The sequence below is a fragment of the Melanerpes formicivorus genome, unplaced genomic scaffold, assembly GCF_026170545.1.
Source record: "Melanerpes formicivorus ecotype bairdi unplaced genomic scaffold, bMelFor1.0.p_v2 SCAF_7, whole genome shotgun sequence".
NCBI classification, from domain to species: domain Eukaryota; kingdom Metazoa; phylum Chordata; class Aves; order Piciformes; family Picidae; genus Melanerpes; species Melanerpes formicivorus.
This window is the reverse complement of record NW_027142359.1, coordinates 25,603,997-25,630,510: the sequence shown is the minus strand read 5'-3', so window position 1 is coordinate 25,630,510 and position 26,514 is coordinate 25,603,997. Positions and strand designations below refer to the sequence as shown.

Here is a 26,514-nt window from a genome sequence, read left to right as displayed (position 1 = left end):
TCTCTTGGGTTTCCTCCCCCCCCCCCCCCCCACTTCTTCCCCCCAAATTAAATCCCTTAGGGCTCCTTTTAACTTTTTAGCTACAAGATTAATTTAAGATGAAGGTACACTTTACTCATTTCTGTTGATATAATTCTGTGAGTGGATGGCACAAGAGGTGGGAGGAACAGTGCACTGAGGGACCACTGCATGCAAACTGCTTAAGTGCCCCTTGCTTTCTGCTCCTGTGACCAATAAAGATTTTCATGAGCTGACCCTAGTGTGGACAGGAAGAAGCAGCAGAGGTACATTCAGAGAATGCTCGAGAGCCTTAAATTGTTATTGAATGTATTTTAAAATTAAGATAAAAACCTACTGCCTGGTCACCTGTACAGGACAGAAACAAAGGTTACTGTCAGAACCAACTCAAACATCTGGGTATTGAAAATACAATCCCATGAAATGTTTATCAGCACACAATAGCTTAGGAAAGTGAGCTCTGCGCCAGCACTATACAAAATTACAGCTTGGATGCACAACAGTGTCCATTAAAACATACCAGTCCTTCCAGCCAGGTAGCTGTGAAATTCAGGTCAACATCTGACACCTCAGATCCTTTTTGCACATTAACCAAGACCCAGCAGAGCATGGTCCTGCATCACAGCTTTTTCTTCTCCAGCAATCATGTGCAAAGGCATCTCCTCCCTCACAACAGGGAGCTGAGCTGTGTTACTGTCTCAGACCTGCTGAGCACCTTACCGTACACTGTCTCTCAGGGTGGCTACAGCTGTATGTAGAGCCTCCAGTTTCACTGCAAGCCAAGCAGGGGGTGAACCTTTCTGGAGCAGCAGCTTCACAGCTTCCACTGCTCTCTCCATCGTGCCTACAGCTGCCTTATACTGCTCCTCAGAGGGTGGGTGACATGCTCGTTTTGCCAGAGGCTGCAGATTTAAGTAAACATGAGACATTTGTAATGTTCTACAGAAATGATTAGTGTTCATCCAAATAAAAGAAAACCCTTAGCTAGAGAGGAGCTCTAAGAGATTCCTCCCCTGCCTTGTGAGAGTTCTTGCCAGCTGGCAGGCAGTACAGGACATTCAGGTATAATAGTAAGGGCCAGGAGGGTACATAAACCTTTTTTCTTAGAGCATGGAGGGCAGCAAGACCATCTCAAACCTCTTCAGATGTTTCAGAAACTGACAGTAGAGCCTAGATAATTTAAAGAAGGGCACTTACCTCTCCTGTTGACTCCAGTTCTCCATCCATTTTCTTCAACTGTGCACTGCAGATAATCCTTTCCTGCTTCAGGCGTTCTGTTCGTGCTTCCCTTGGCTCTTCCACTTGCCTCATCTAGGGAGAAAGCCCCAGGGGAGGTAACTAAGCCAAGGCAGCATTACCACCCTTCATAGGCTCTGTTTATATGCCAGAACGAAGGGGAGGGCAGGAGAGATCTTAGGCAAATCTAGCATCTCACAAACTTCTGAGCAAGAGACTGAAGTTATCTACAGCTTTGGTGCAGCATCACTGGCAGCCATCAGTTCATTAGCAAATTATCTGCTTGTCAAAAGCTGCTCACCCAGATCCCTCTGCCTTTGGTTCCAGCATGATAACCACCCCCTCTGCACCCCCATCTCTATGCTGCATGAAGAGACATCTACTTCTAAGGGTGTTTTTCCTCATCTGCAAGGACTAAGATCTTTCACACAAGTTCGTTTAGCTTTCAGAAACTGATCCAGAAATAACAAGGGAGGAAATCACACAAACCAAATGATGAAATCCCTGACTTTTGAATGGGTAACTCTTCTGCTGGCATAGTTAGTGTTGTACTTAATTATTTCCTTTTGGTCATTTAAAGAGGGAAAAGTAAAGCACTCCAACTGACGTTAGCAAGTACTGGAAGAGCAGTGTGCATAGGAAGGGTAGTTGTTAAATCTACTGATTAAAGCAGGTAGGAAAGTTCACCCAGATCCCAGTTAACAAAAATCACTTGTTTTAAACTAATTTAATCACCATGCAGATGATGCAGGTGTAGACAAAGGGTGTGTACTGCTTATAATGGCTGTATACAACATCAACTATGAGAGCAGTAAATGGATCCACCAAGACACATACCTTAGCCAGAAAACTAACAACCTTGTTCTTAGCTTCTTCAGAATTCAGGCACTGAGGAACAACATCTACATGGCTTGTTTCCTGTCAGAAATGTTGAGTAACAGTTGTTCAGTACATCAATACTAACAAAGCAACAAAGCAAGAAAATGTTTCTGTGACAGTCCCTTCCCTGTTGCAACCAATGCTTTATATTCCTCCACTTCCAGCTCCTGAATCACTTAAAAGTGCAACAGCCCTCATTACTTCTGATGCACAACAGCATCTGTAACACTAAGATCTAAACTGATAAGTGAAGAGCAGCAAACATTTAAGACAGATTCAGAAGAACCTTTGCATGTTAAAAGAGCCTGCAGCCAGAGTTCTGCTGTGCTTACCTCTGCAAACCGTGTGAATGCCTCCAGTGCATGTTGCTGAACCAGCCAGGTCTGGTCAGCGAGCAGAGAAGCAAACAAACACAATAGCTGAGGTACAACTTGCCTCTGGAAGTGGAGCAAATACAGAGTGAGTTGTGTCTACACTACAGTCGTGATTTATTATAAATAAAAAGCAATTTATTGATAAAAGAATTACTTTAAGGTCAAGGGACAGGTTCATGAAATGCCAGAGTGCTACTACCCAAACAAACCACCGTAAGGGAGGTGGTAAGTTCTGTTCTTTCTTGGAGGTGCAAATGCCAGCCCTTTCTAACTGGTGAGAAGCAACAAGCAAGTGAACAAGCCAGGCATCTTGCATGCACTCTGCATGTCTCAATGGCAAATAGAACTGCCATAGACCATTACTAAGTCTCCAAGATGGCGCTGTCCTGGCGTTCTTGTAGGTATTTAGTGAACTTGGTTTTTTTTTAAACTTTATATATAAATAGAACTTTTCATCAAGACTGAAGAATTTCACTAAGGCCATTTACCTGTGCTTCTTGTGGTATAAACACCTTGCCCATTGAAGACAGAAAATCCACCACTGCCAGACGAACATGATCGGGTGGATCCAGCTGGAAGAGGGAAGACTGCAGCACAAACACCTGCAGACAACAAACCCCAGCAAAGCTCTATCAGACAGTGCAGGTAAGAACTGCTCTGTCTTAGCTTTAAATCTGGGAACACTGCTTTTAGAAAACTGAAAACAAAAGGTGGTGTGCCACACATTGAAGAAAACTGGCTAGGATCAAGCTGTAGCATTCATTTCAGAAAGAAACAAGCATGCTCTATAGCATAGCCACAGACCTCTGTTACCTTACACCATAAGGGAATTCTCAATAACCAAAGTGCCATATCCTTGGTTTAAAGGCCAGAAAAGTAATCAAAGAAGAAAAAAAAAAGTAAAAAAAAAATCAGGAACTTCCACATGTTAAGTGAAGGACAAGCTCTGGAATAATTTATTAAATCACAAAGAAGTTGGTTTTCATGAAGTAAATGATTCAAAAGTTTTGGGGGAGTTTTGTGTTGTTTGTTTTGGTTTTGTTGGTTGTTTGCTTTGGTTTTTGGGTTGATTTGTTTTGGGGGTGGGGTAGGGTGGGGGGGAAGACACCTTCAAGATCATCGTGTCCAGCTTATCATCCAACACCACCCAACCAACTAAACCATGCAACCAAGCACCCCATGAAGTCTCCTCCTGAACACCTCCAGTGATGGTGACTCCACCACCTCCTCGGGTGGTGCCCATTCCAATGGGCAATTGCTCTCTCTCTGTAAAACTTCCTCCTAACCTCCAGCCTAAACCTCCCCTGGCACAGCCTGAGACTGTGTCCTCTTGTTCTGGTACTGGTTGCCTGGGAGAAGAGACCAACCTCTGCCTGTCTACAACCCCCCTTCAGGTAGTTGTAGAGAGCTGTTTGGTTTGGGTTTTGTTTTGTTTTTTTACCTGAGTGATCAGCTGAGCATCTAATGCTTGGATGAAAAATTCCGAAAGGTGAAGTAACAAACACAGTGTCTGCTGGAGACAGGGCTCCTCCGAGACCTTCAACAGATCACAAGATGTTAGTATGGCTGCAGTTTAGCTTGTGGACTTACTACTTCAAATTCTTTACGTTACAGAAGTGTTCCAAAATCCTTAGGGCTAACTTCACACACACACACACAAACAATCACATTCTGAGCAGCAAGATAAATATTAGAAGTCACATAAAATGTCACTGCCTAGAAATATTGATAACACCGTTTTATTAGTAGTAGTAGTATATCCTATCCCTCATCTCATTCTTTCACTCACTAACAGCTAAAGGTTATTGAAACTATATATTTTTACTTGGCATCTTCTCAGAATGGCTGAGGTTGGAAGAGACCTCTAAGGGGCACAATGGTGGCTCTTCCCCCCCTCAGCTTTCAAACTGTTATTTATCTGGAGTATGAACCATGGCATGAGCCTGCAGTGTGCCCAGGCAGCCAAGAGGGCCAATGGCATCCTGGCCTGCATCAAGAACAGTGTGGCCAGCAGGAGCAGGGAGGTCATTCTGCCCCTGTACACTGCACTGGTTAGGCCACACCTCGAGTACTGTGTCAAGTTCTGGGCCCCTCAGTTTAGGAAGGATGTTGACTTGCTGGAACGAGTCCAGAGAAGGGCAACGAAGTTGGTGAGGGATTTGGAACACAAGCCCTGTGAGGAGAGGCTGAGGGAGCTGGGGGTGCTTAGCCTGGAGAGGAGGAAACTCAGGGGTGACCTTATTGCTCTCTCCAACTACCTGAAGGGAGGTTGTAGAGAGGTGGAGGTTGGTCTCTTCTCCCAGGCAGCCAGTACCAGAACAAGAGGACCAGGGGAGGTTTAGGCTGGAGGTTAGGAGGAAGTTCTATACAGAGAGAGTGATTGCCCATTGGAATGGGCTGCCTGGGGAGGTGGTGGAGTCACCATCATTGGAGGTGTTCAGAAGGAGACTTGATGGGGTGCTTGGTGCCACGGTTTAGTTGTTTAGGTGGGTTGGATTGGTTGATGGGTTGGACGCAATGATCTTGAAGGTCTCTTCCAACCTGGTTTATTCTATTCTATTAAATTCTTTTTTTCTCTACTGAAACTGCAGACACAAACAGGTATACAGTCACCTTATCTCCTTTGTCCCAAATGTGGGAAGAGGGTTACTAGCTCTGAGAGTTTTCATGTGCTATGCCATTAAATCACCAGGAATTCTGTTCATAATGAAGATTTAAAATGGCCAAATTTTAACTGGCATAAATCAGAGAGAGGTATGTCAGACTTCTTGTTAATCAGGTATGAATCTGACAGTGATAGATGGAGTAACAAGGAGCCATACATTTGGGGACATTCAAGCCTCACCTCCCAGAGCACACACATGCCTCATACATAAACCAGCTGAGAGCAGATGGGCAGCAGTTAACACTGTGCTTTAACAGAAAAGCTCCACTTTTCAGTAACACAGCTTAGCAACAAAACCACAACAAAACAGCCTCACAATCACTGTGCTTTCAGTGTTGGAGCAGCAAATTCTCTTACCTGTTTAGCCTGGAGAAAAGTCCAGAACTGACCAAGCACTCTCAAGACAGATGCCTGAAGTTCTGCCTCCAGGGTGTCACCAGCAAAACTGCAAGCAGTCAGCAGGACAGAAAGAGCGGTATTCTAGTAGGAAAAAAAATGTGTAAGAAAGACCAAAAAGACCCACATGTAAAATAAACCAAAACCCAGGCTCATATTAAATATCTAAAATGATACAAGATGGCATGAAGCCCAATGTGCTGTGCCAGCTGTACAGTACAGCTAATCCACCAGGCCACTGGCCAAAAGAGCTTCCAAAGCAAAGAAAGCATCCCTTAGTTCTGTGAGTTTCACGTGGTGCTACAGTCATGAGCTGCATCAGCAGGTGAAAGCTGGCAGCAGATACTTCATGTGGAAGCCTCTGGTTTCACACTTCACCAAGGAGACCAGTGAGCATTGTCCAGATTTGATTTCACATAAAACCAGCCAGGACTTCAAAACTTGGAAGTAATTGCATGACAGAGCGGAAATTGGGAATTCTGAAGAAAAATCCACCTGCTCATCCAGAGAGCAAACAATCACCTCTGCTGCCACCCTTAGAGCAGAGGGTCCTAAGGTTCTATGTACTAGAAGAGAACATGAAAATGAGAATTCTTCCTGATGCACATGCTAAGTAGGCATGGGGGGGGCGGAAAATCAGAAATCTGTGCAACCCACAGAGAAATAGAACTGAGGGGATGGCGACAGAATGCTTACAGTTTGGAAATCTGGAGTTCACCCATTTTAACACAGTGAGCCAAAGCCCCTTTACCACAGGCTGGAGCTCTCCCAGAGCACAGCTGCTGCTCAACCACCGCTGGCATTGCGTGAGCCCAGCCGCACAGAGCTGACAAGCCACTTGTTTCCTCAGGCTGGGATGCAGGGCCTTGAGGGATACGTGCTGCCACACGGCCAAGTTCTCCGCTTCTTGGGGATGAAACCTGTGAGCAAATTCTACCTGCAAACAAAAGTTAACAGGAACTAAACAGACCAGAAACTAACTTGATAATCTGTCAGAAAGCATAAAAGCTTTTGGTTAAATAAAAATCCAACTTTTTCTATATAAAACTTCTAGAACTGCCACCTCCCTTGTCACATGCATGGCCATCAGACCGATTAAGCAACTTATTCTTTCAGCTGCTTGAAGCAATGGCCATATTAAGTAGAAGGAAGTGCTTTTGCCTCCCTAAGGTATATAGAGGTACTGACAAGAAATGTTACTACTCCTTGTATCCAGTGACTTGAGAAGATCTGTGGACAACCAGTCACAGATGAAAGAACAGGAGATCCAGATTTGCTGAAGCTGTGAGATGTGTTTTCATGCTTAATAAGAAAAAGCATCTCACTGCCACCCAGTAAGACTTCCCTTAGAAAGGTCTGTGTCTGGTTCTAAGGAGCACATCTGCACAAATTGGGATCTACTACAACAAAGTAATTAGCAAGCAGTGTTGGGTACAGCAAGTGAGCACTCAGCTGCAAGAGGATATTCTAACAGAGGCCACTGAGTCAAATCTCTTCTGTTCAAGGCTAAAGGTACTGGTGCTAAACTTGCCTGATGATCTGGAGACATCAAGAACAGCATACGCCTCAGCAGGACACCCAAGGCAGAGACCTGGTAACAGTCACTGGGCCAAGACTTTACCTGAATTAGGGTAAAGAGTAATGAATCTCATTAAGCAAAAAAATTGCTCAGCAAGTGAATGCTCTACAGAATGCTCTTGAGAGTTACTACATGGGATCAGAGCAAATGACACACTAAACAAGACATGTTGGAAACACCAGGCATACTGTTTATGCTTTCACAGTACTGCTTCTGCTAATTATTAACCAGATTTGAAGAATTAAAACCATCTCCACTTGGATGAAAAAGAAAAGAAAAAAAAAAATTGCTGACTTTGGTCTTTCCAGACCTAGGATTGAAACTGATAGTAAATTGCAAACATCGGTGTGGTTCTTACCAAGTGGGCAATGACAGTGACATGGTGAGCACAAAGTTCAGATGTTCCATACCTGGAATGCAGAGACAAGCTTTGAGCCTCCACTTCCTACTCTTTTTCAGGTCAAAATGTTATTAATCTTTTCTGAGAGACAAATGTTTCCTCTAACATATTTACACTCAGTATGCACAGACACAGTTCACTTCAGACAACCTTGAAGTTCTTCACTATGAGGGTGGAACACTGGAACAAGTTGCCCAGGGAGGCGGTGGAGGCCCCATCCCTGGAGACATTCAAAGTCAGGCTTGATGGGGCTCTGAGCAAACTGATCTAATTGGCAACGTCCCTGCTTATTGCAGAGGGGTGGGACTAGATGACCTCTAGAGATCCCTTCCAACCCAGTATGTTCTTTGATTCTATTCCACACCCAAATTACTGAATAAGAGAAAAGGAAATGGTGTACTTCCCTTGCTTAAGTCAGTGTAAAAATGGTTATGCCACTTCTGCTCCTAGTTTTCACAACATGCTCTAGATCTGAAAATAATCCCATTATAAAAAAAATCCCTCTCAGGGAATCATGTACAACAACAGAACTAAACTGGATCTGTGGAAGTCCTGTTTGAGCAGTAATAAAAGCATCTTACCGGGCAAGGAAGCACCATGAGTCCATTGCTAGTAGAGATGCGATCATACTAGAACCCAGCACAGCATCCAACAGAGCATACTCCTGAAGAGAAAACCTACATCTAAATTCATGCAGAAGCAGATGGTAGGCCTATTATTTTCACTCCACTAATTACCAGAACACCTAGTAAGATTTTCAGCTTAGCCAATTTAAAATGCTTTAAGAACTCACTTTCATGCTCTATATTCAGCTACACCACCAAGCGGCCACCTTTAGTTGTGCATAGTTGAATGCACTTTATTTCAGTGAGCTGAAGATCATTTGCTTGTCACAACTCTTCATCACATGCATTCATTCATGCATATAAATGATAATAAATACAATATTGTATTGTATTTTTTTTAAACCAATGTACTGCAAATTTTCTTGGCAGCTTACTCAAAACCAAATAAACCCTTTTCCTCTTTAGGGGGAAAAAAAGTCTGAAAGATGAACGTAGCATTCAGAAAAAGAACCCAGCTCTTAACTTCATGAAGCTTTACATTTATCTGAAGGTACTTTTGCTATGTATGGTAACAAATGAAGAAACTTATAAAAGCATTATACAACATAAAATCAAAGCCCAAAATACTCCTTTGAAGTTGAAAAAAACTGTGCTTTTTGCCCTTTAAATGTTCTCTTAGCTGCAAGCACAATATAATCTACCCTAAACAGTATCATCTACTCTAAATATTAAATGCCATTTTATTACTTCACAGTATGGACTAACAAAATTAGGTAAATTTAATACACATTGAATGCTGTAGAAAGGAAAGCATTACACTTTCATAACATCTGGACCTACCCTCTCCCAAGGAGAACAAAAATTTCCACTACCACTGAAGTTCTCCAGAATGTGTCTGAAGCTTTGTTTTCCTCTTTCCCAGAAGTGACATTTGCTGTATAACTGAACTCCAGTTAAGTGGCTGTATCATAGCTGTGCTCTATGGAACTATTTCATCTCTTTAGAGCTAGATCATGAGCAAGAATTTATCCCTTTTTAAGCAATGCATCACAGCAGCTGAAGAGATGATAAGCAAAATCCAATCTTACCAGCTGATGAAAGTGTGATGGGAGCATGGAAGCAATGAAGGAACACAGGTGGATGCAGACATAGTGATAGAGAGTGATGGGAACTGCTGCCTGTCCTGTACTGATCACCTCTGGCAAACAAACAGGGAGAGAAAGCTCAGCAGAACAGTGCTGGAAACTGAAGAAGAGAGCTGAAAACAAGGACTGGCTGCAAAGGTAAAAGAGAAAAAGAGGGGTGGGGGGGAAAACAACAGTTGGCTTACAGTTATGCAAATCCCAAATCCCACAAGCAACATCCATACTACAGAATCTCTGACCAGAAATGATGGCAGTAACTTCAGTGCTTTTTACACCGTATTGCCGTTCCTGATTACCTGCCTCTTTCACAAATTCGGGTTTCAGGCATAAAACCACAAGATTTTAACTTAGTGAAGTATCAACAAATGGCATACATCTCTCTCTTCTTATCCTGGAAACATTCAAATTACATTCCTTTTCTTAAAAAACAAAGCCATCTCTGGCTCTGTAACCTTCATTCCTGCAGCCCTGAATATCAGAGGTTGTTCCCCCCTCTGCCCAGTATAAGGATGGAAATCCACTGAGTCTGATGGATTTAACTATTTGGTTGCAAGAGAACCCCCAGCAGCTAAGTCCTTCTGTTTGCCTATATAGACTGGTTGCTGCGGTGAAGAACTACAATCAAACCCTTTCTAGTACCTTTTTCCTGTGATCCAGAGAGTTTGCACATCTTCAGGCTGAGAGGACAGCTTGTCCATTATGGTAATCAGGAGGAGACACTGGGGGAGCTGCTGCTCAGGAGGGAGACCTGCAGAAGTTTTTATTTTAGAATGTGATGCCATTTGCCCTGGCAAATATATCATGTGTGTAAACAGGCTTTTAAGCAAGTGACAAACAATGAACAACTGGTAAATTAGGAAAGTTCTCAGTAAAACAATTATTCAGAGACACAGCTGGGGTAAAAAAAAAAAAAAGAACATTTTGTCATCAACATTGTTTGAAGAGAGAAAGTAAATACTCTAGCAGGTAGAATATAAATTATTCCAGTTCTGAACTGTCACTACAAGATGCTGCAAGAGTTATGATCTGGATGCCTCCTGATTCCAGTCTCCTTGGAAGCACTGGAAATAGGAATTTTTCTTCTAAGTGTGTGAGGATAATCACAAAGTCAGAGTATGCACATGGGAGAGAAGTCAGCCAGCTATCTCAGAACTGTTGACATGTTGGACAAGGCAGGAATTGTGCTGTGTCTGAAAAAGCTGACAATTTTGCAGTTTGAAGGCATTCTGCTTCACACAGAAAAGACTTAATTCAGGAAAACACAGCTGTCTTCCCCCACCAATGGAACAGCAGCAAAACATTAAACCTACTTTGAAAGTTTGTGACAAATGTGGATTGAAATGATGCAAAACAGCAGAACTGACAGGATTTTCATTAACCAGGTCAACATTGAGGTGTTTGTGAGTGCTTTGGAAAATATGCATTCAACAACACCAACAACTATCTGTTATTAAACTATTCATCTGAGTTAAGGTGCAACTACCTGTACCACAGAACTTACAAAAGAATTAGAGACAAGCAAACCGGGACAAAAATACTACTTTGGCCCATAAAAGAGTATCAATCTTGTTCCCTTAGGGATGCTTACATAGCATTATAGCAGTGGTAGCTGTGTTTTCAACCCACCTAACTTCTCACTTAACACCTGCTCCATGAAAGGGCTAGAGGGAAGGAGCTGGCTGATGAGAGGGTCCAGAGCCACAAGAAAAACCCGGGATATTTCATCTCGATGGACTTCAGAGATCTCTGGAGCATACAGACTGGGAGGAAATTTGCTGAGGAGGGACACAAAAAAAACCACAAACCAAATATTCTCATTAGCATTATTTTTCAAAAGAACTGCAAAAAAGAGGCAAATTCATTATTTCCTTCTTGTTGGGAAATAAAGGACAGAAAATGCTCCCCCATGTTAGAATATATATTGTGGCCTGAGAGTTACAGCTCTGCTTCCAGCCTTTGAACAAAGCATCACAAGCCAGTATTTTACTGAACACTGAAAGAAAAACCTTACAAGTTCCACAGAAAGTGTGTGTAAAATATGTAACAGACATGAGAAGGAATGTACTGAATCACACACACACAAAAAAGGCCAAGCAATGAGAGGCCATTAAAACACCTGTATACACACAATCATAAATGTGGCAACACTACTTCAACACATGATGCTAATAAAATGGTACCACTTTTTTTTTTTAAGGAAAAAAAATCCTTGGACCATAAAGGAGAAAGGAAAAAAAAAACCAAACCAAAACAAAAAACCAACAAATTGATATGAAAACAAAGGAAAACAGATCAAGAAATTAAAACCTTCTACCTTTACAGCTTATGAAGTGACTATAAAAACACTACCTTCCTACACAAAAATCCTGCTTAGCTTTGATGAGTGAATAAAAGCTTACAATCTTCCACTTGAGGAAGATCTGTAAGGTAGCTGAAGTGACAAGAGGAAACTTGTAAAGAAGTATTTGCCCAGTCTTGCAGTGAAACATGCAGCGAACTTATCTCACCACAGAACCTGGTTTCAATTCCTAAAGGAGGACTGAAATCAGCCCTCTGGTATAAACTCTGCTTCTTCACCATTACTGCAACAATGGAACACAACTTTTCAAAGAAAAATTAAAAGCTGCTTGCAGACTGCCATGCTTTATAAGCAGAACATTAAATAAAGCTTTTGCTTCCAGAAGAACCACAGAGTCCTTTTGTGAAATTTCACAAGATCCTAAACACAACAGAACAGCTGTGAGAAAATTCTGTTTCTGAGAGGATTCTGTTTCCGATCCTCTCTCTCCTCAGGACAAATATTTCCATACTTTGTCTTAAAGAAGGAGCAATCTGTCAAGTGTTGCTGCTGATACCTGCATTTAGTCTTGGATTTTCTCTTTCACTAGAATTTAGGATAGAAAGTATTGGTAGTTCAGTTATACATGACAGAGAGGAATTTGGATTACTAGGGAATGGCAATTCTGAATTGCTGTGACTCTGCATGCTTTGACCAACTTCACACTGCTGTTTGTTTTGAAGTGGAAGGTACCCTGCTGGGTTGCTGCAGTTTAACTATCACAGCAAGGTGACCACAGGGCAAATCCTACCTTCAAGGAGGACTTAGGAACTAGATTTTGACAGGAAGGCTGGGGAGGGACTTCTCAGGATCTCAGGTAATGACAGGACTAGGGGGAATGGAATGAAGCTGGAGGTGGGGAGATTCAGGCTGGATGTGAGGAGGAAGCTCTTCACCATGAGTGGTGAAGCCCTGGAATGGGTTGTCCAGGGAGGTGGCTGGGGCCCCATCCCTGGAGGTGTTTAAGACCAGGCTGGACGAGGCTCTGGCCAGCCTGATCTAGTGTGAGGTGTCCCTGCCCATGGCAGGGGGGTTGGAACTAGATAATCCTTGTGGTCCCTTCCAACCCTGATACTATGACTTTAGGAATGAGAATCTTCAAATGAACTTGCATCAACAGACCCAGTGACCCAGACAATCAATCTGCACATTGTGCACAACTTAGGAAATGTTAACATGATTTCAAAGCACTGGTCAAGAATGGGGTTAAGGTAACTAATATCACACAGAGAGGCCAAATTTATTAAAAAAATAATAATTAGATTTCTGTAGCTGGGGGGGGAAGGCACCAGCTCTAGAACAAGAACTGTATTTTTACATCTCATAACACTTGTGACTTTAAGAATGCAACATGGAGGTATTATTAAGATACTACCAATAATCAGTTTCCTGTACTTCACTCACCTGTGTATCTGAAGAAAGAGCTGATGTAACTGAGAACACGAATCAGAGAAGAAAGAAAGAAATTCCTGCAAAAGCCATTAATTTTGAGTGGCACTTTTAATACAAAATACATCACTAAAGACACCTTCTTTCTGTTCTTGCTGCATCTGCAAAAAATGGTGAAGTCCTAACTATCCACAGCACAAACCAAACCCTAAGCAACAGATTCCCAAGATGAATTACAGTGCATGTATACATAGTGTAGGTAAAAATTCATAGGCTGATTTAGAAAACATTGATAAGTAGAGTTGTAACAGCCACAGAAAGCTGCAAAAATATGAATCTCATACATGCTGTAAGGCTGTTTTATCCTGTCATAATAATAGCCATTTGTGTCCCCAGAAAAACCCAAAAGCCAAAGCCTCCCCCTGCTTTTCCTCCATGCGACAGAACAGATGCAGAATGCACCACCACTGCTGCTCTTAAAGAGCAAAATTTGCATATGCATTCTTAAAATGTGTAGATTTACAGCTTATCTTCTGACAATGAGAAAAAGAAGACCCAGACATGGAGTTCAAGGGCTAGAAAGAGTGGGGGAAGTTAGCATGAGAGCTAACAGCAGCACAGGAGCATTTCCTCCTATTGCTGCCAAGTCATTTTCAATGGTTGGATTAAACAGAAGTTCTGAAGACTTGACAACATGTTTCACCTGCTTAATTCTTCCAGGTAAAAGGTACTATTGCACTGACTCAAGACTGTTTTTAAAGCCTGGACATCTCCTACCAACTCCTCAGAGACATCACTTGTAACAGTTTATCATTCTTGTTTGTTTCTCTGTTAAATTGCAACTGTAATCCTGCTCAGGCTGGTGAGTATATGTAGGGGGGAGAACTATAAGCAGGTTGTACACAGATGTTCATTGTACCACCCATGAAGTGTAGTCATAGATTGTTAAGGTATTATGCAGTATAAAATTATTCTAGAGGCTTAGATTTAATACTAACATAGAATTCAAGCATTAAAACCTACCTTGGTGTAGTGTACAAGGGAATTAGCAAAGAACCGGCACAGCTTGACTGTCTTCTGGAACAGCCTAAGGTCAGTGCCTTCCTGTCCGGAAAAAGAAAAAGGCAGTTCTAAAACTTGGTATGCAAAGTAATACAATAAAAAAGGGAAGCTAGATCGCTCAAGTTGTTCAAGTGCTATTTTTAAACTTGATCCTCTGCAGACTTTATAGGGGGGAAAACCTAAAAAGCTTCAGTATACCTCAACATTTTGCTGTCTACAAGTACCTGAAGGGAGGTTGTAACCAGGTGAGGGTTGGTCTCTTCTCCCAGGCAACCAGCACCAGAACAAGAGGACACAGTCTCAAGCTGCACCAGGAGAGGTTTAGGCTGGATGTTAGGAAGAAGTTCTTCACAGAAAGAGTGATTTGCCATTGGAATGGGCTGCCCAGGAAGGTGGTGGAGTCACCATCACTGGAGGTGTTTAGGAAGAGACTAGAAGGGGTGCTTGGTGCCATGGTTAAGTTGATTAGATAGCGTTGGATGATAGGTTGGACTCAATGATCTCAAAGGTCTCTTCCAACCTGGTTAATTCTATCCTATTCTATTCTATTTTTATAGCAATATTCAGAATTGAAAGGTGATCTTTTGATTAACTTTGGGAATCTTTTCCCATGTAGACTATGTTGGAATCTTATTTTCATGAAAACATCCCCAACCTCAACAAAGTTATGGGCTTCACTTTCATACAGTTCCAAAAGAACAAGGTATTCTGCTTACCACCCCAAAACCCCAAAACTACAAACAAAACACAACACAGAAAACAACCCCAAAACAACACTGGAAGCAACAAACCACAAAGCATTTCTCCTCCCCAAGTGCAATGGCAGCTTTGGCAGCTTTTTAATTCACCTCTCTCTCTGACATCTTCATCTGCTCAGCCAGTTGCAAACAGGAGTGAAAAGAAAACAGAGTGTCCTTGCAGAGGTCACTGAGGATGTCACTGTGTTTCAGATGACACTGAAGCAGAGAATGATGCTTCAGGCTTTGTCTAAAAGACAAGAATAACACCAGATATTTACTTGACAGATGTGATCCAAATAAATAACTTTTCTATTTAGGGTTTTACACAACCCTTACTGCTGCAATTTCCACATGCACCAAACCCAGAAACTGAGAGACCAACCCTCCTCACAGTCACAATTGAAGCAGCAGGGCCCAAGTGAAAGGCAGCACAATTCAAGCCAAAAGCATCCACAAAACTGCAGCTCAGACCTCTTAAGATTATTTACTCAGACATCAGTGTTTCAAGTTTCCTTCTGCACTGTGATACAACTCAAGCTTCTACTGCTTTTCATGCATGATTTCTACCTGCCTTCACAGACAGTACCTTTAATACCTCTTACAAGTTACATTGCTAAAATAGATCTCCACATTTACTTACTAGCCAGACTGAATTCTGTAATTTCAGTTTCATTTGAAACTCTGAACATAAAGCTATTGAAACATTTAAAATAACAGTCTGTTTCTATTACAATAAAATCCAAAGAGTCTGCTGACATACTTGATTATGAACTTCCATGTATTGGCATGAAGAGCATGGTCCATATTGGAAATGACAGAGGAGATCTCCAGCACAGTATGGATTACTGAGGAGGAAATAAGAACAGCAACAATTCAGTTAAATAAGGGTCATGACTTCACAACTATGCTCTTCTCCTAGGAAAATAGCTGCATTCATAAGCACAAGGGAATGCCACTGCATTGACACCGAATCAGGAAAATGGGTCAGTGCTGCCTCTTTCCTACAAACCTGCATGACACAACCCATCCCACAGAGACAGTTTCAGGAAAAAAACAGAATTACTTCAAGCTTCAAAATCACAGAATCATAAAATTGTTTAGGCAGCTTCATAGTATCATAGTATCAGTCAGGGTTGGAAGGGACCACAAGGATCATCTAGCTCCAACCCCCCTGCCATGGGCAGGGACACCCCACATTAGATCAGGCTGGCCAGAGCCTCGTCCAGCCTGGGCTTAAACACCTCCAGGGCTGGGACCTCAACCACCTCCCTGGACAACTCATTCCAGGGCTTCACCACTCTCATGGTGAAGAGCTTCCTCCTCACATCCAGCCTGAATCTCCCCACCTCCAGCTTCATTCCATTCCCCCTGAGAGCCTGAGAAGTCCCTCCCCAGCCTTCTTGTAGCCCCCTTCAGATACTGGAAGGCCACAATTAGGTCACCTCAGAGCCTTCTCTTCTGCAGACTGAACAGCCCCAACTCCTTCAGTCTGTCCTCATAGGAGAGCTTCTCCAGCCCTCTGATCATCCTCGTGGCCCTTCTCTGGACACATTCCGGCATGTCCATATCCCTCTTGTAATAGGGGCTCCAGAACTGGAGGCAGTACTCCAGGTGGGGTCTCACCAGAGCTGAGTAGTGGGGAGAGAATCACCTCCCTTGACCTGCTGGCCACACTTCTCCTGATGCAGCCCAGGATCTGATTGGCTTTCCAGGCTGCAAGTGCACACTGAGAGCTCATGTTGAGCTTCTCATCCACCAGCACCCCCAAGTCTCTCTCCTCAGGGCTACTTTCCAGCCAGTCACTGCCCAGCCTGTATTTGTGCCTGGGATTGCCTCAACCCAGGCTGGAAAAGCCTTCTAAGATCAGGAAGCCAGCACTGCCAGGTTACCACTAAACCATGTCCCTCAGCGCCACATCTATGTGGCTTTTAAACCCCTCCAGGAATGGCAACTCCACCACTGCCTTGGGCAGCCTGTTTCTGGGGCTTGACAATCCTTTTGGTGAAGAAATTACACTTTCTTCAGAAAGGCTGGTAAGGACAGCAGGAACTCAGCACGCTCACAACCTTGTTTTTTAAAATTCAGATATATTCTCCATAGGAAAAAAAAAAAGACTGCACAAGACTTAGAAAAGTGTTCAATCCATAAATACCTGAGACCATATCTGTGATGTTATCTTCAGTAGAAGCAGAGTCCATGGAAATGTTATCAAGTAATTCCATCAGTTGCTTCTGAAGAGAGTAAGTTTCCTTGAACACAGCTTGTAGGAGGTCTGAAATCAAGTGCAGGTGCCCACAGTACACTGACTCACTGTCCTTTAGGAAAAAAGGAGGTTCAAACAAAAAGTTCAGGAATCACAACCTGATTTTTCACATGCTGGAAACACCAAAAATGAACAAGGCACAGCTGTAGCTACTTCAACTCCACACACAGCAGGACCTGTAGCTTCTGCTACCACCCAGTTTGCTAATATGAAACGCTATTCACCTGAAGCCTCAACAACTGATGAATCCTGCCTGGCTCTAGTAAGTTTAGTGGGCTTTGCATTAGGTCTCCATGTACAAGCCTAAGATTACATTTCTGAACAAAACAGGACTGTATTAGTACCAAAGGAAGAAGCATTCCAAGTATTATCCAACACTTCCAAATCAGAATTGTTAGAAAAATGTTATGGCAGCTGAGTTGAGTCCTGACGTGGAAAACGAATCGAATAGAATAGTCCAGACCAGACCAGGTTGGAAGAGACCTCCAAGATCATCGTGTCCAACCCATCATCCAACACCACCCAATCAACTAAACCATGGCACCAAGCACCCCATCAGGTCTCCTCCTAAACACCTCCAATGATGGTGACTCCACCACCTCCCCAGGCAGCCCATTCCAACAGGCAATCACTCTCTCTATGAAGAAATTTCTTCCTAACATCCAGTCTAAACCTCCCCTGGTGCAGGGGGATATAAATGGTCACATAAGAAAGACTAATTGAAAAGTGAAAAGGAAGGCCAGCTGTTGTGTCCTTGTTTTATTTTCACTGCTTTAGGGGGAATTGCTGTTGCATCTGAAACTGATGTAAGACACTCATCACAACCAAAGTGAAAAGGCTGATCTCGGTTTTCAATCCACTTTGGAACTTCACAGACGTAAGGTAAGTAGCACAATTTTGGCAACAATTTATAGCTCTGGAAATACAGCAGCTATCAGAAGAGCACAGCTATCACAGAAAGCCTACATTCACAAGCAAAATGTTCAAATTACATTGATGCAAATATGGAAACAGGAGAGCCTGCTCCTCTCACCACCAGGCCAGATTTCCCAGGCAGGCAGCTGGAAAATCCTCCCTGTGCTTCTGCACAGAGCAATTTAAACTTAGTTGTTTAATAGTTTACAGAATAAAAAGAAGATTAATAATTTGACAATATTATTATTTCAAAACAAGATCTACCTACAAAGTGAGTGTTTCCTAAAAGCCAACCAACCAGTGTAAGAATTGTCCTCCTAACACAGACCTACCTTGCAATGTGTGAAGGTGCTCTTTATTACATACAGCACGGAGGATGGCAAGGTGCGGATGCTCTCCAGGGACACACACTCCTGCAGGGAGCAGACGTAGCGGACACAGCCAGTCAGAGTTTCCAGCAGTTGCACCACAGTCTGAAAGCAAGAATAAACAGCAACAATAAGCAACACTTTTCACTTCTGCAGTAATTTCAGAAGCACCTTTTCTTAGCTGAACTGCCCCTACGTTGTTATGACATTTAAAGTTCAAGTAGTTTGCTACAGATAAATGAAGCTCCATAAAATAATATCAGGCAATTCCAGAGACTTTCAGAGCTTCATATTTCTTTTGATTGTTGTTCTCAAATGTACAGAAGTTTTAAAACTCTGAACTAAGTGACTTCATAAATAGGTGCCAGTTTCATTCTGCAAATATGGAGGATGAAATCCTTAAGAATTTGAGATGTATTTTGATTCTGATTGGAATCACACATTAAATGTAATCAAATCACTCACAAAATGTTAATTGACCTTCATCTGCAAGGGAATATCAAATTAAGTTTTCACCAGTAAGCTAGCAGCTATGAAAAACATTCTAAAACCCTCTTAATGTTTAAGTAAAATCAAACAATAATGTAAATATTCCTCCAACAGCTTATTTCATGGGACTTGCCTGCAGAAGATTCCTTATGGTGCTGCATAACTCTGTATTCTGTTTGGTTAATCCTTTGGCCTCACTGGATAGTTCATACATCAAGTTATCAAATATCTGTAGAGTCTGTAAGAACATTATATAACTTGAACATGTTACTTATACATGTACCCACACAAATAGCAACACCATTTTCAATCTGCTTGCTTCCTTGTCACAGAGTCATGAGCTACTGAGATAACTCAGAGGTGAAAATAACCCTTTTCAGTACTGAAATCATAAAGTATAGACAGAACCTACTGCAGCTCCTATTTTTGCTAAAATCTGTTTGAAAAACAAACTTCCCAGCTAATTTGCTTCAAACATGTGCTTCATACTACCAAACATTTTTCACTTAGTTAAAACCACAGTTTCAAAAGTATTTTCATTTTGTGTCAGAAAAACTAAGGATGTTTGTTTTGGTTTTTTTGTTAAGAATGATTGTTAACAGTTTGAATACATAAAGAAATAAATCTATGACCTGCAAGCCACAATCATTTTACTTTGGCAGAAGTCTTTGGATATTTGATGAGTGCTACTGCTGAGACTGCAAAGGCAGTGAGGTACTTGCAGGCAGAACATCCTATGTCCAACCCTTTCCCTGCCATAAAGAAAGGCAATAATCACAGAAACAATCCAATACAAAACTCTTAAACCTTTTGAAGGGTAAAATTTAAATAGCAAGTTTTGTATCCAAGAGAATGATTTTATCAAGAGACTTCAAGAAAAGAATCATTGCATTCTAAGCAGGTTTTAGCACTGGACTGACTGCAAATTCCATATCCAATAGAAGCTGTCATACCTTAGGTAATACTTTTGAGAAAAAGGTTTGTTCTAAATCTGTGAGGCTGATATGGGGCAAAAACATTTCAGTCAGGATCCTCAAAACACCTACAAAGCAAAATATTTAAGCATTACACAGAAGCAACATATGATGATCAAATATACATAACAACCTACCATAATAAATGCAAACAGAAACAGATCAGGAATTTGATCTGACACTTAAGCATTACCTGAAAAAGCAAGGAAGAGCTCCAACAAGCACAAAACCATTACACTGCATTGAAGGCTGAGAACCATTGTTCACCCATGGACATTTAATATTCTGATTGCAATGAATATGCAACTTAACAGTGAACACTAGCAAGACTCCTTACAGTTACTTATCAGCCCGATTTTCTTATCACTATCAGAGCTTTGCCACATGTAAGACAACTGCCAAAAAGCCTCCATAGTCTTTCAAGTATCTAAAAATTCAGTAGTGGGAAGGTTGGAACTAGATGATCCTTATGGCCCCTTCCAACCCTGAATGATACTATGATACTATGATCTTTACATACCTAAGATTCTTTAAGGGTTTCTATAAAGGTCATTCAACATGCAATTGCTGTAACATGCTAAGTCCAGCTGGATTGCTGAAGACTGTAGAAGTCACTAGTTATTGCTTAAGTGCTTTTATATAATGCTGAAATTATAATGCAATTGCGATACAAGCCGTAGGAAGAAAAGGCAATGCTTTGTCACCACTTACGAAGATGCTCAGTCCAGTCTTCAGACTCTTGATACAGAGAGTAAAAACGTTAAAGAAACTCCAACTCGTTCTAAGGTCATGACTTTAAAGCATCTGCAGAAATCGCAGCCACTTTTCTCTCAGCGTCCCAGTGAGACCTCATCTATCATTTGAAAGGTGCAGGGATGCTCTGAAATTAACCCGTGCAGGCAGATGCAACTCGGTACCCGCACGGTACTCCTGGAGGGAGCTGGGGAGGGGCGTTACCGACACTGCCAGATGAACCACACGCGGTTTTCTATCATGAACCTTTAATTTCAGCGACAGGCTGTACTCATTTCTAGTGAAATACGTGCTTTTCGGTCCTGTGTCAGCCCTGCTGAAAGAGAAACGCCCCCCACCCCCCGCCCCCCATCTCGGAGCCCTCCCCAGTCCCCACTGCCACCCAAGCCGAACCGCCCTCCCAGGAAGGATATAATGAGTCGGGGCAGGACGGCGGGTAACTCGCGGCGGCAAAGATCGAAGTCCCAACCTCCCAGCTCTTGGAGGAGCAGCTCGGGATCTGTTTGGGACATGGCGCCCACTCCGCTCGCCTCAGGGATGGGCAGTGGCGGGAAAAGTTCAGCTCCACTCTCCCAGCAGCCCCCGCGGCAGGAAGCGGAAGGAGCCTCCACTGCGTGCGGTGAAGTGGGGACGCGGCGTCCGGCTGCTGAGGGTCGGTACGGGTAAAGCGGTACCGGATGGCCGTGCCTGGTCTCCGTGCTTCAGCCGAGGTGCAGGGAAGGGAAAGCTTTAGCAGCCTCTGGGCGCGTTAGGTTTACATCACTGGGCGTCTGAAATGTGAGTTCACCGGAATATGAAGCTGTCCTCATTTCCCTGCGTACATCCACCTTCCGTGAGAAGCGTGGTCGCTCTCAACACTTGTCCTTTCACAAATTTATGTGTTAGGGGTTTGCTTGGGGATTTTTAAATTAAAAGTTAGAGTGCTAAAATCAGTTTGTTTGTGCTATTATCTGGCAGGTTAACGATACGTAAAATTATTTGCTCTTTATTTCCAGGAGTAATTCACCTGACTCGTTGGCAGAACGTCGGATAATCTACCCGCAAGGAAATTCCCCCGAAGGAAAACTAAAGAAAAACATTAAAAAAACCCAACCAAAACCCACACACCCAACAACAAAAAGTGTCATTTTAGCCCATAGAGGAGATAGATGAGTGGTTCTGGCTCTAAAAAATAAGGTGACTTCCCCCCCCCCCCCCCCCCCCCCCCCCGTTACTCCTGAAAATGGATTTTCGATTTAACTTTTTTACTGATGAAAATGAGAACAATGAAGCAGACACTCATGATGAGACAGAGCAGTGCTCTGCAAAACACAAGCAGGCATCCACAGAGAAGAGCAAGCAAACTGCCACTGGAAACCATCAGGATGAGACACCAAAGAAAAAGTTCTGCCTTAAGGCTGCCAAGGAGCACGATATTCCTGAAGATCTTAACAAACTGTTGGAAGATAAAGTCCTGGAAACTGTATCAGACCTGTATTATGTAAAGATGTCTGCAGTGGAAATGACATGTTTAAATGGTGCTGACGAAGAAGGCATTGTGTCTAAAAGTGTTTCTTCTCATTCTGATCTCATCCCAGGAGTCTATGAAGGAGGACTAAAGATCTGGGAATGCACCTTTGATCTCATGGACTACCTTTCTGAGGCTGGAATACAGGTTGCTGGCAAGACCATATTGGATCTTGGCTGTGGGGCTGGGCTGCTGGGAATTGCTGCTTTAAGGGGTAAAGCTAAAAAAGTCCATTTTCAGGACTACAACAGCACAGTGATTGACAAAATAACCTTGCCTAATGCAGTGGCTAACTGTATGAATGAGTGCCATGGAGATGACAGAAAAACCAGCAAGCCTCCTTCAAAGAGGCCTAAGGTAGCAGAGTGCTTACCTGATGTGCTCACCAAATGCAGATTTTTTTCGGGAGAGTGGTCTGCAGTCACCCAGCTTCTGTTAAGCAGCAGCAAACCCTTTTCAAAGTATGATCTAATCCTCACATCTGAGACCATCTATAATCCTGACTACTACAGTGCTTTGCATGACACGCTGTCTCAGCTCCTGGATACAAATGGCCGTGTGTATTTGGCAAGCAAAGTGCATTACTTTGGGGTTGGTGGAGGTATCTACCTCTTTGAGAAGTTTGTTGAAGAAAGAAATGTCTTTAGGACCAGCACAGTTAAAAGGATTGATAAAGGACTGCAGCGATGTATTCTGGAAATGGCCTTTAAAGGTTCCAGTTAAAGCCAGTGGTGCTTCAAAAATATCTTAAAATGTTATAATCCTCATATCTCTGCATTTGCCTCTGCTGAGTTGCTCTGGTTTGACAGATTAAGCATGCTTGCTGTTGAAATATTTGACAAATCCTGATATCTGACTAGGAGGACTCCTCTGATTCTGGTTTTCCATTAAAAGAAGGCTTTTTGCCTAAACCAGCACCTGCTTATGCCAATTAATTGTCATTTGTATGGATTTAAAAATGAAGCAAGGTGCTGTCCCCAGTCCCCCTCTCTCATTCTTTGGCAGTGCTGAAACTGTCCCTAGCACAGCCTGAACAAAATCATTCAGCACCCTAATAGTGTGCAGGAAGCAGGCCTGAAGGGTTGGGCTTCCAGCTCACATGAAGTTTAACTGCAGCAGCAGATACCAGACTGGACTGGAAACAGAGTTGTGTGGTCTGCTGCTCTGCCACCAGAGGGTGATGTGAGTGTACTTAACTGCGTTCTGTTCTGCTCACCATCTCGCAGATCTTTGTAACGTTTCTATGTGTAACATACACGACTCGGTGAAGCCTTTGAAAAAGTGTACCAGGGAATATTTACTGGTGTGGTCTGTGAATGTTCATTCAGATTTTGACCTGTCACTCAGAATTTTAGCAAGTAGTTGGGAAAAGCCAAAATTATTTTAGAAATTAATTTGTTTCAAATTGAGTTGATAGAAGTTTATTTCTTGCCTTAGAGAAGTTCCAAATAAATCTAAAAGTGCAGTCCAAGAAACCAGGGGATGACAGAACTAAGCTCTGGGTACCTTCAAGGCTTAGTTGCATGGAAATAAAGTTTAAGGCAAAGGCAGCTGGGAAGGGAGGTACAGTGCATGATTATAGCAGGCTGCTAATTTGATTGCTGTATGGCTTTTTAGCAAGATTTTTCCAGAAATTAGCAGCCCCTGCACTGTGACCCATTTTCAAAACTTCCTGGGAGTATTTCTGAATGCTCACACCTTTTCAGTCTTGCCAGCAGTTGAACAGGGCAGCAAGAGTTGAGAAACACCTGTGGACCAGGCACTCCTAGGCTGAAGATAGTGATACTGCTCAAGAAATTATATTTCCAAAAATGCAGACAAACCAAAGAACTTCAAAACCTGCTCCCAAGTGCTGAATATCACCAACAAACAAGCAGGTTAAAGGAGGTTATCTTACCCAGTTTACTATGCCCTGATGAGGCCTCATCTGGAGTACTATATCAAGTTCTGGGCTCCCTCATTCAAGGACAGGGAGCTGCTTGAGAGGATACAACAAAGGGCTACAAAGGTGATTAGGGGACTAGAACATCTCTCATGAAAATAGGCTGAGGACCTGGGGCTTTTTTAGCCAAGAGAAGACTGGGCAGGGGGGGATCTTACCAATGTTTGTAAATACTTAAAGGATGGGTGTCAGGAGGATGAGGCCAGTCTTTTTTCCAGTGGTATCCAGTGGCAGGACTAGAGTTAATGGACAAACGTGAACAAAGAAGTTCCATCTAAACATGAGGAGGAACTTCTTTACTTTGAGGGTGGTGATGCAGTGGAATGAACTAGCTGCCCAGAGGTGGTGAAGTCTCTGTCTCTGGAATCATTCAAAACCCACCTGGACACCTCACTGTGCAACCTGCTCCAGGTGGATGGACTGGATTGGATTAGATCTCTAGAGGTCCCTTCTTATCCCTATCAGTCTGTAATGCTATAATTCACACACATAGAAAAATTAAATGCATATTTTCTGTTAACTAAAACTGGACAAAAAGCAGACAACTCTTAACAGGTACAACTGCTCATCATCACTGCAGCTGTCATTCACTGCATGCCTTCACAGAAATAGAAAAGTCAAGACAGTAAACCACTGTAGTGAATGTAGGGATGTAGAGATAATCAGTGCAGGGGAGAAAGGACAACAGTCTAATGGGATGGAAAGACACTTAAGTACAGTAGTGATCCAAATCACTTTATTGTGTAAAGTTCCCGTCACTGGAGGCTGTGAAAGTCAACTGCAAGACTCCTATTTTAACCATGCTGTTATTAGGAGAGAGTCATAGAGGATTTCCTGTACTTAACAGAAGAGTCTGTTGTTTCAAAAACAACTGTAAGTACACTATTTTAAAGGGAAACTACTTAACCTGCTGTTTTCTAGGAGGGTAAAGGAAAAATCAGGCAGGTGTGCCAGGGCTGTGATTGCGCTTTGGAATTTTTCTGCATCAGCTCTGACACTTAGTGATGATAGACAACTGCTGACTATGGATTGTGGAACAAAAGGAAGTTTTAGCTTTGACAGATCAATAAACGATTGTTAATGTTTTTTTCCCTGTCAAAACTGGAAAGCTGGAAACAAAGTAAAATTGGATAGTAATGTTCATTTAAAGTGTGGAAGAAGGTTTTAAATGGAACTGGGGATAGATCTAGGCATACCTGCATTAGCAGGAGTATTAGTCTAGATCTCCAGAGGTCCCTTCTAACCCTTACCATTCTGAGTCTATGAAAATGACAGCCATTTGCCATTTTTCAAACCTTAATGGTAAGACAAATGGTGGCTTGCACACAGTGACTGAATAGCTTCTGTTCTAGTGCTGTTTCAGAGGGCAGTACCTGCAATAATAAATGTTAACACTATGATAATGAATGTAGTTAAGAACAAGGATCTCATGTATTTTTTAATGAGTAAAGAAGTCACTTAATCTTCCACCCTAATGCTTCCTCTTGAAAATATCCTACAATCAAACTCACTGTCTTGACTTTAATATACTATTCCTTTGCTCTGCATACTCATTTTATCCTTGGACTGCTTAAAGATAGATCTGGGTTTGTGCAAATACAGGATTAGATTGTGATTAGATTGTGTAGGTCTTGTTCCTTTACTCATTCTGAAATGGGATGTTTTTCTCAGGTGAAATCAATAAAGTTAGCACTGGGATTTTCAGAATTCCAGAGGAGTTCTGTTCTTAAAACACAGTAGATAAATGCTGAGAGAAAGCAGAATTCAACATTAAGTTTGTAGGCTGGTTGTTCTGTTGGTATTTTCAGCATTAATACGAGTTTCCCTAATCTACATTAAGGCTTTCTCTACCTGCCAAATCACCACCACCCTAGTGACGAGTTTCCTGCTTCTCTTTATGGTCTGGAATAAAAATGTTTCACTCACATGTAATGCTTTCACATATTAATTAATAGCTATGGTAACTCACTTTATCAGCTCATTCCAACTCATCATCCCTTCTCTCCCCTCACTTTCTGAAACTCATCACATCAAGAAATCCTGTTTAATCTATGTCTTTCCTGTAAGTATTGTGGAGAGAAACTTTTAAATTAGTCATTAAACATCTCAGGAAACTAAATTTAAAAGCTTCTTGTTTTAACTGGCACTGTCTTAACTGTTGACTTCCCTTTAAACACTATTTTCTAGTTTTGGGAAATGAGGCTATATTAGTTTTGTATACTGGCACCAGTTAAATGGTATCCCTTACTGTTATTTTACTTAAGTGTAGGGGGAAAAGCCCATGAGGAAAACTGAAGTGGGAAGTGCCCAATTTCCCAATTATCAACTTGTCTGCTCTTCTTGGTTACTCAGTACATAGACATTCAATCAAGTTCTGAAATCAAGCCCTTCTTAAGAAAATAAAAATTAAACCTGCCATCAGTGTTACACTATTTGAAGTGGTGCAGCCAGGTGATCATTGCACAAGAGTATAAAGAGAAGCACCAACAGCAAATGCAATGCTAGAGGGTAAATTC

General features: G+C 42.3%; 2 protein-coding genes across 2 annotated transcripts; one reads left to right on the top strand and one right to left on the bottom strand.

Annotated features, from left to right (window-relative positions):
- Nucleotides 1–318: 318 nt before the first annotated feature.
- Nucleotides 319–21,550, bottom strand: FIRRM (FIGNL1 interacting regulator of recombination and mitosis). Its single transcript, XM_068141518.1, has 24 exons — nucleotides 20,963–21,550; nucleotides 20,508–20,547; nucleotides 19,776–19,864; nucleotides 18,956–19,060; nucleotides 18,298–18,438; nucleotides 16,940–17,102; nucleotides 15,548–15,632; nucleotides 14,896–15,034; nucleotides 14,009–14,089; nucleotides 13,001–13,065; nucleotides 10,885–11,033; nucleotides 9,898–10,006; nucleotides 9,202–9,388; nucleotides 8,129–8,211; nucleotides 7,506–7,557; nucleotides 7,100–7,189; nucleotides 6,320–6,505; nucleotides 5,530–5,652; nucleotides 3,949–4,044; nucleotides 2,996–3,109; nucleotides 2,466–2,570; nucleotides 2,092–2,172; nucleotides 1,216–1,329; nucleotides 319–920 (listed from the first exon to the last, which is right to left on the bottom strand). The coding sequence occupies exons 1-24, from the start codon at nucleotides 21,059–21,061 to the stop codon at nucleotides 735–737; spliced, it is 2,682 nt and encodes an 893-aa protein (XP_067997619.1). The 5' UTR covers nucleotides 21,062–21,550; the 3' UTR covers nucleotides 319–734.
- On the top strand, nucleotides 21,150–25,705 carry METTL18 (methyltransferase 18, RPL3 N3(tau)-histidine). Its single transcript, XM_068141516.1, has 2 exons — nucleotides 21,150–21,326; nucleotides 21,545–25,705. The coding sequence occupies exon 2, from the start codon at nucleotides 21,772–21,774 to the stop codon at nucleotides 22,777–22,779; it is 1,008 nt and encodes a 335-aa protein (XP_067997617.1). The 5' UTR covers nucleotides 21,150–21,326; nucleotides 21,545–21,771; the 3' UTR covers nucleotides 22,780–25,705.
- Nucleotides 25,706–26,514: the final 809 nt, after the last annotated feature.